At 33.8% G+C, this 8,400-nt stretch overlaps 1 protein-coding gene and 1 long non-coding RNA gene across 2 annotated transcripts; one reads left to right on the top strand and one right to left on the bottom strand.

Moving 5' to 3' along the window:
* Nucleotides 1-4,379: 4,379 nt before the first annotated feature.
* LOC135835393 (uncharacterized) lies at nucleotides 4,380-5,619 on the top strand. Its single transcript, XR_010556876.1, has 2 exons — nucleotides 4,380-4,682; nucleotides 5,003-5,619. It is a non-coding gene; the product is annotated as an uncharacterized LOC135835393 (long non-coding RNA).
* Nucleotides 5,620-5,738: 119 nt separating this feature from the next.
* Nucleotides 5,739-8,109, bottom strand: Es2 (ess-2 splicing factor homolog). Its single transcript, XM_065349626.1, has 8 exons — nucleotides 7,840-8,109; nucleotides 7,507-7,663; nucleotides 7,311-7,430; nucleotides 7,131-7,234; nucleotides 6,899-7,046; nucleotides 6,560-6,805; nucleotides 6,259-6,484; nucleotides 5,739-6,188 (listed from the first exon to the last, which is right to left on the bottom strand). The coding sequence occupies exons 1-8, from the start codon at nucleotides 8,002-8,004 to the stop codon at nucleotides 5,882-5,884; spliced, it is 1,473 nt and encodes a 490-aa protein (XP_065205698.1). The 5' UTR covers nucleotides 8,005-8,109; the 3' UTR covers nucleotides 5,739-5,881.
* Between the last annotated feature and the right edge of the window lie 291 nt (nucleotides 8,110-8,400).

Here is an 8,400-nt window from a genome sequence, read left to right as displayed (position 1 = left end):
GGGCGCCAATGAGAGATAGTAATAGATTTACGGCCGAAGGGACTTGATGGGATATAACTAGTAACAAGCACGCGGATTGACTCCTGGAATTATTCACCGGAATAATTCCTCAAAGGGGCCAGACTAGCTCAAACAGCAATAAATTATTAACACTCTCGTAAATATATAATAAATAAGCAAACACCGTAGTGACTCACCAAATACCATATATTTTGGAATAACAAATATGAACGATTCACTTTAATACACAACTCATTATTACCGCAAAGATTATAACAAAAACACCTTAACTCTAATGAAAGAAGGGATCGAATGAACGACCTTAAGGGTAAGTTATTAACAGTACTATTTGTCCGCGAATTACACTACTCTGCGTCGACTCAGGATAGCGAACTGGCTTGGGATATTTGCTCATATCCTGGTCTAGGACCAGGACATCGCGAATATCCCAGTGTTACCAACCTGTGTCTCCTAATATCCCTCACGTAGACAATGTAGGCATGGTAGTATATCACAATAGGTTAAAATTTTTCAAAAAAAATAATCAAACGTGTCCACGAACATGTTTTTTGAGCATTTTTGAAAAATTTTTGATCCCACAATCGTGTTTCGATTTTAGGAATTCCTTTTTAAAAAATGTTAAATACAAGCAATCAAAATGAGTCTAAATTTTGGCAACAATCAAAAATTTCTATCAAAACTTTTTTGAGCACTTTTGGAGAATTTTAAGCCTAAAACTGAGTAGACTGTAAAAGTGGGTGGCATGTTCTTTCTTCGACAGTATCCAGAAAAAGGTCCAACTCCAAGAAAATTTCACATAGAAATTATTTGTTTTTTCCCCTGGAATTTATTTATTTATCCATCAAAAGGCTGAAGTTTGCACAGTATATAGGATACTTTTCTTTATTGGTCTCAAAATTACTTTTTATAGGTTTCAATAGCTCTTTGATTGAGATAGGGGTCATGTAAGTAACTATTTTGATGAGTCACGACGAGGCACTTTTTCATAAATTCTAAAAATCATATTAACCCTAGTTTGGGCTGAAAATTCTTCACCACTTGGGAGGGAAATTTTTGAACCAGGCAAAACTAAATTGAAAGAGCATGCAAAAATACATCAGCCAAAATTTCAGAAGTGAAAGTGCATTTTTCTATTTTTGGAAAATTTTAGAAAGTTGAATAAAAAATTCAAGAAATAAAATGTTTATAAAATTTATCTAGAAAGCTATAAAGTTTTATAGGTATGTTTTTTATTTTCGACCCCCTTCCCCCTCCCCCATCGATTGGAAAAGGTTTCGAACCGTTTTAAGCTTTGACTATGAGCAGCTCTGGACTCTGGAGCCTCCAACAGATTTATTTGTAACTTGAAATTTTCACTTCATTTTACCCAATAAAATTGGAAAGCTACAATTAACTTTATCCCCTAATTTGAGCAGCTCTGGAGCTTCTGGCAGATTTTTTTGAGACTTGAAAATTTCACTTTATTTTACCCAATGAAGTTGGGAAGCTGAAGCCTGAAATCAATTTTACACGGTATCTAACCGATTTTTTTTTGTTGAATAAAATAATTACTTTTTGATCACCTTTTTCCAAACAAAATTTTCAGAATTTTATTCACTCGACCATCCCTCCCCACACACAAATAAATTAACACAGTCAAATTTTTAAACAAAAAAATTGAAATTGGAAGAAAATTTGTAGGTATACAAAGTATTTCTCAATTTCAATCAAGATTATTTTTTAAAAAACAATACAAATGAGCTCATTACATACGTTATAAGACGAGATGTCTAACAAAATTTCAGAATAAAAAATCAGGACTTTAGCAAGACATTTTTTAAACACTAGAGATTTTATAAGAAAAGGGAGCCGAGGGACGCAAAATTTTACATTCGACTTTTTCGCTTTTCCAATGTCTTTAAACATTCCAAAATTGTTTTCAAACAAGCGGATGTCGAAAATATAATTTTATCATTTCAATTTTTGATTTTATTTTCACCTTAAAGGTTCTTGCTAATGTAATGAAATTGGGCGAATAAAAAACTTCTTTTAACATGACCAATTTTTAAAAATAAATGTGCAAAAATTTAATCGAAACTATGGTGGAAAATTTGAACGACATTTGGGGAAAAAATATACCAATTTTTCGTATGAACGGAAAGTTTTAATGATTTCTCCTTCGGGTCTGGAATTTTTTAATTGCGGAAAGGAGAAACAATTAAACTGGCCCTGGCGAAGCGAGAGCAAAAGCTCTAGAAAATCACTAATTCGAGAGGTATAGTATAGATATATAAAAAACGATGATTTTTTTTGTGTGATGAGTTAGTTAATTATATTACTTTGCTTCAAAATTGTGAAATTCAAAGGATTTTTTTTTGAAAAATTCAGAATTGAAAAAAAGTAAACGAGCTTGATCAAAGCGAGGACAAAAATTTTCAAAAATTCATGTTTCGAGAAGTGATAAAAAAATTACTTCACGCAGGGAGGCGTTTATTTTTTTGATTCAAACTTTGAACAGTTCTTGAATTTGAATAATAAGTGTTTCGCGAGGAAAAAGAGCAAATAGCTCGAGCGAAGCGAGGGCAAAAGCTCTCAAAGATATGTAATTCAAGCTTTAAAAAAGTCGACAAAGTAGCTCTTTTTCTACGGAATAAAGATCGCGAGAAAGAAACGAATTTGAATTTTTTCATTTTTTTCACCACCTTAACAAAATTCACTACCTTTTCACTACTTTCACTACCTGTTAGATACCCTAATTTTAACATGCTGAGCCGATTATAGAGCTAGTTTCCGTTCGTCCACATGCGAATAATCGAATTCTTCAATTTTAACTCAGAGTAAGTAATTCTTTTTCCATTTTAGGTAATCATATCAATACAATATATTAAAACCCCTTGGCTTATTCTTGGACACCTTGTATGATGATATGATGACTGATTCAAACACCTGCATACCGTATCAGTCATCATCATCCCCCCTTCATTCATGGGAGTAAGTAGAAGTATACTTACATAGACACTCTCAACTCAAATGCATAATGCATAACTTCTGGTCTTCACCGCTGATTATAATAAACAAATAAGAACAATGCGTTTTACCTGTAGGTATGGTATTACATCAGCTTACAGATGGAAATAATCATAGGTAACTTGAGTCTTGAACCAAACAAATTAGCCTAACATTAGAAGCCATATTCAAAAACCATGATAAATTATAAAAATAATGCAAACATGGTTGAAACTTGCAAACTGTGGTGAATTCGCGACAGAGGACAGATTCAATGACCGGCAAGTCCATCTCTCATTATGGAACATCGAAGAAAATATGCCAACGAAGAAAACTAATTACTCAGGCGAAGTCGTAAAATTGTTCATTGCATCATTTAACACAACCGAAGTCCGAAACTAGGCGAAACATACAAAATAGACATCCACGAACGAAAAAACTAAAAACATTACAAATGGAATAAGTTCTACTAATTGATCGATAATGAATTATCTTGAGCTGATGCAAACACACGATAACGAAATTCTAAATAAGTATCAAATCCGAGACTCCATAGTTCATTATATTGCATTCTTATCGTGTTATCGAAGTGATTCCATCGTATCTTCGGAATTTCAAGTTTTCTGTAGATTTTATTTTATTTTCTGTTCAACCTCAACAAATAAACGAAAATGTGCATTTGTCATTTTTGCAAATTCCGGCAAATTCTTTTGTTGTCGACAAACACAAAATAAAGCTGCCAAATTGCTAATCTTACAACTTGGTAACTTCGTTTTTAGTCCGGCATATGACAATATGAGTAATTGCACCACCCCCCCCCCCAATCCTCCGGTACAACTTTTTTCTTAAAGGGGACATCCTATAAGGAACATTTTAAAGCAAACTTGCCCAAAAAAAGTTGGCCTTACTTACAAAATGGCCGCCATTTTGTAAGTAAGGCCAACTTTTTTTGGGGCAAGTTTGCTTTAAAATGTACCTTAGGATGTCCCATTTAAGAAAAAAGTTATCCCGGAGGATCGGCGGGGGGGGGGGGGTGTGCAATTAGTCATATTCTCATATGCCGGACTATTTATTGGTGAGGTGCGAGGTGCATATCCCGATGATTTTCCATCATTCGAACCTTACATTTCATGATGAGGTGAAAAGTCAATTCAAATATTGTTCAAAATTCAACCAAGGGTTTTCTTCGCAATATTTGATGGGAAATTAGGGAGAATAGATTTTTATAAATATTTAGAGATAGAATAATACGTACACTGATACACCATAATAAGTACATAAAAAATGTATAAATTTTCATTTGAAAAAAAAAATCTCCTAAAACTAAAACAACTTCTCCAACGCATTCTCAGCCCTAAATTATTTAACGAGCACTTACTATCTTGAATCAAAGTTCATTAAAAGATCTTTCCAATAACGTAAATAAACGTATTCTTTCCCCATATTACTCATCTTCGTATCTATTCAATTAAACACGACCAAGAAAAGCGACCTTTGTAACATGAAACAGATTGTTTATCGAAACCTATCCCCCTCATATTTACTCAACTCTCGAGGAATGATTATAAACGAACTGATGATTTTTTTATCGTGTCTGCGTCGTGATTCCATCAAAGATGAAATTCATTATAGAATGCCTGATTATTTGTGTAATATTTTTCAGCTACGGAGCATCTGTAAGTACAAACATACCCAAAAATACCTAATTTTACAAACTATAGATTACTAGTTTTTGGTGAACTCTGCGCGAACGGAAATATGTAATTTTATAAATCTGTCATTTCTACGTGAAAATAGCATTCGTTAGCGAATATCACTCGATTTGCATCGCAGTAGCTTGAATTCTTTGTTGAGAAAAAAAAATCTATCATATTTTGATAAAATTCGTATCAATTTCTATCATCATTTTGCTATCATCTTAACGTTATATATGTATGTAGGTAATTGAAACATTCGTTGTAAAGATGATGAATTATTCAAAACTTTTCTCTTTCAGCAAAATTTCTCGTTCCCCGACAATATAATGCAAGGAGTGAAACCAGTAATCGATGTTCTGTTGACGCCTAGAAAACACGTCGAACGACAGAAAAATCTTCTAAAGAAGGAACAAGCGGAAGCAATTTTAAAAAAGCTTACAGAAGAACGAAACAGAAGAGCTCAATTAACTCATTCTACGATGATAGATCCAGATGCATTAAATTCCAACTTAAGGTGGTCGCAAGCAGCTATCAAATTATCGAGTCGAAGAGTTTATCCAAAAAGTACCACAGAAGCTTTTCAACTAACTGATGCGGAAAAGAGCGAAGAAAAAAATGATGAGAATGATCAAAATGTGGTATCGGATTCGGATGATTATGATAGTCAATGAACAGCTGGAACCGAGCAGCCTGGAGTTATGGGCAAGTACTTATTAGCATGCTAAATCAAAGTCGAAAAATGCACTCGACGTTAAATACAACGAACTTAAAATCTTATTCGAGTTCCCTGCTATAATTTTAAAATATCAGTACTCTGTAAGCTTTTTACGTTCTTTTCTCTCAATCGCCTAGTATTTCATTATTATTTAATCCTTTGTAAATCATAAGTTGGTAATAATAAAGCTTTTTTTACGTATCTTTGGCTAAAATCATGTTCGTAGCTGAACTACAACGATAAAAATTAATTCAGGCTTAGGCAGCCAATAAGAATTATAAAAACCACCACCAGAACAGCACAAATTGAAATAAAAAACCTTCTTCGGTATAAACGTCAGTTTACATATATTACAACATCAATAAGTACACAATATCGTAACTCTATCTATAAACGATGGATAGAAAAACACACATATAAAGAAGGAATAAAATAATTACACGAATCTAATAATTTACAAACATCATGCAAAAAAGTCGGCCGCTTTAGGCCTCTTAGGTATATTTAAATTCAACAAATTATCGGTTAAATGGAAATCACTATCATACGAACGACGAGTAGGTGTACCTGAGGAAATCCTCAACGGTGTGGTTTTAGTCGCAGGTGGTAATTTAGGCGATAATAAAGGTGTCCTGGGTGTTCTGGGCGTATACGGTGATCTCGTCGAACCATCGGCATTCAGATTTTTCAAATGACTCGATGATAATCTAGCCGAAGCAGGTGATGGCGCATCGAAGCTATCGAAAAGTCTAGTTGACATGGGAGATGCTCTGTAAGAAAGAAAACGAAATCAATTTTCAGTTTAAAAATAGACGAATGAGCTGGAAAATTCGTACGTACGTTGCTAGTTGTTTTTTGGCACTTTCTCTGGCTTTTTTCTTCGTATCTCTATTCTTTTCGTTGACTTTTTCCGCTAACGAATGAGCCAGTCGTTCACGAAGAGGGGGTTCGGCGATTTTGAATACTGGGCCAGGTAAACCGGGTCTAATTGGAGTATCGCTACCGTCTAGTCTAAAAGGAGTACCGTCGATTTCTCCCCATGTCATTAGAGGAGTTTCATTAACACCTGAAACGTAACAAAAAATTATTAAATATCATTTCACGAAAAATATTTTATGCAAAAATTGTCATCTCAAAATACCTGGCATAGGCGATGGTGTTTTAACAAAACCGTAACCGTTTACTTCGGTCGTTTCGGTAGATAATTCTTTGCCATCGATGCCTATTTTACCATCCAACGTTCGTACTTGCGAATGTGCCAGCGTCTGAATAGTTTCTTTGTTTTGCTCTTCGTTGAAAGGATTTTCTTGAAATCGCGTACCCGTATAATTAATCTCTTTTTTCTTCTTCAACATTAATAACTGTTCTTCTTTAGTAAGAGCGACTCCTGTAAACACATTAGCAATTCTAGATTACAAAACCGTACCTCTACGTGATAAATTTACGTAGTAATTCGATTAATCTCAAAAAGATAACTTACCATCGGGAACATACATGATGTAATTCTTATTCTTATAACCCCAAGTATCGATATCCAGTGGTTTATCTTCGATTTGCAATCGTTCTGCGGAAGGAAGAGCCAAGTTACCTCCTTCGACAGAATTTTCATCTTTATACAACCAAGGATTCTACAAACACCGAACACAAAGTTGTAAACAAACTGATAAGTGATATTATACGTGCAAAGAGTGCGAATAAATACGCAGTTATACCTTAGCTCGCTGTCGTTTTTCATTTTCAATCATGATTTCTTCGAAGCTTTCGTTATCTTCGCTGGTATAGCATTTCAAGAACTGATCCAAAGTCTTAGGTTTTCCTAAAATAGAATATTTTGTAATTAATACGTTGAATGGAAACGATGTAATCGAATGAATTTTGAATAAAATACATACTTAGTGTAACAGAAGGTTCATCGTCAACATCTATTACATCATCAGTTTTAGGTTGATTGGGATTTTCGGTCGATTCAATTTTACGCATTACAGGTGTTTCGAAGGTAGCTGGACTGGCACCTAGAATGAAAATTCAGCAAATTAACGATTCATCACGTTCAATATATACGAATTTCCTGGAGCTGAATTTACTTACAAACATCGCGAGCAGACCTTCGACCGATACCATATTTGCCATATATTTCGTGTAACTTTTCACTATCGTTATTTTCTATCGCAGATAAGTAATCACTTTGAGCTTTAAGTTTCTCCAAATCCGGGAAAAAGTCTCGCTGGATGATTTTACCCATTTCCTAAACACATAACAAAAACGAAAGTTAGAAACTACGACTTATTTTTCTAGAAGAATCATATGTATGTAGGTGAACAAGAGGTCCTGTTCCACTTATTCAGAAGAGTATTTTGAAGACAAAATTGATGAAAGAACTCTTGTTAGGTTAATAAGGAGTAAATATGTTTGCTTACATACCCCTAAATATGTTTCTTCTTCAAGAACTTCAGCTTTGAATGTCTTTTTCGAAGCACCAACAGGTAATGGTTTCTTGAAAACTAAGTCATCCGTTTGTTGGGCAACCACCAAGGCCAGAGATCCTGGCTTACTCAAGTTTTCTTCCATTAGATTATTGTCTTCCATTTCTAAACGTTATACATAGAATTAATTAATTCTTTTACGTTAAAATTTGAGAAAAATACACAAATTTTGCAAAATGTTGCGTTCACTTTTGTTATCAAAAAAATTCACAATAACAAAAAAATCAAGTTTTTTGCTTTCTGCAGCGGAATATTCGGCTTATATCACGATTGCGGTAATTACCGGTAATTCTTCGTGTTTTACTGTTTTCCTGATTGTTTTGTATTTTTCATCAAATTTGAATTTGAATTTCGAATTGATTACAAGAAATTTCATTTTTACTTCATATATTTTAAAAAATGCTTCAAGTTATCAAGTTCAACATTCAACGAGCAAGTAGAAGAGAATTTTAGACACCGTGTTGTTTTATTTGTTTTTTTTTCAATGAAGCCCAATCCA

Source organism: Planococcus citri, chromosome 2 (assembly GCF_950023065.1).
Source record: "Planococcus citri chromosome 2, ihPlaCitr1.1, whole genome shotgun sequence".
NCBI classification, from domain to species: Eukaryota; Metazoa; Arthropoda; class Insecta; order Hemiptera; family Pseudococcidae; genus Planococcus; species Planococcus citri.
The sequence above is the reverse complement of the archived record's forward strand: the minus strand, read 5'-3'. Positions and strand labels throughout refer to the sequence as shown.

Bases quoted from the DNA above. Each gene is read 5' to 3' on its own strand.
- Es2 (XM_065349626.1), bottom strand. From the start codon at position 8,004: ATGGAAGACAATAATCTAATGGAAGAAAACTTGAGTAAGCCAGGATCT. The intron at 7,047-7,130 runs GTATAACTGCGT...CGGTGTTTGTAG, and splicing joins AAAAACGACAGCGAGCTAAG to AATCCTTGGTTGTATAAAGA. The intron at 6,189-6,258 runs GTACGTACGAAT...TCTTTCTTACAG, and splicing joins GCCAAAAAACAACTAGCAAC to AGCATCTCCCATGTCAACTA.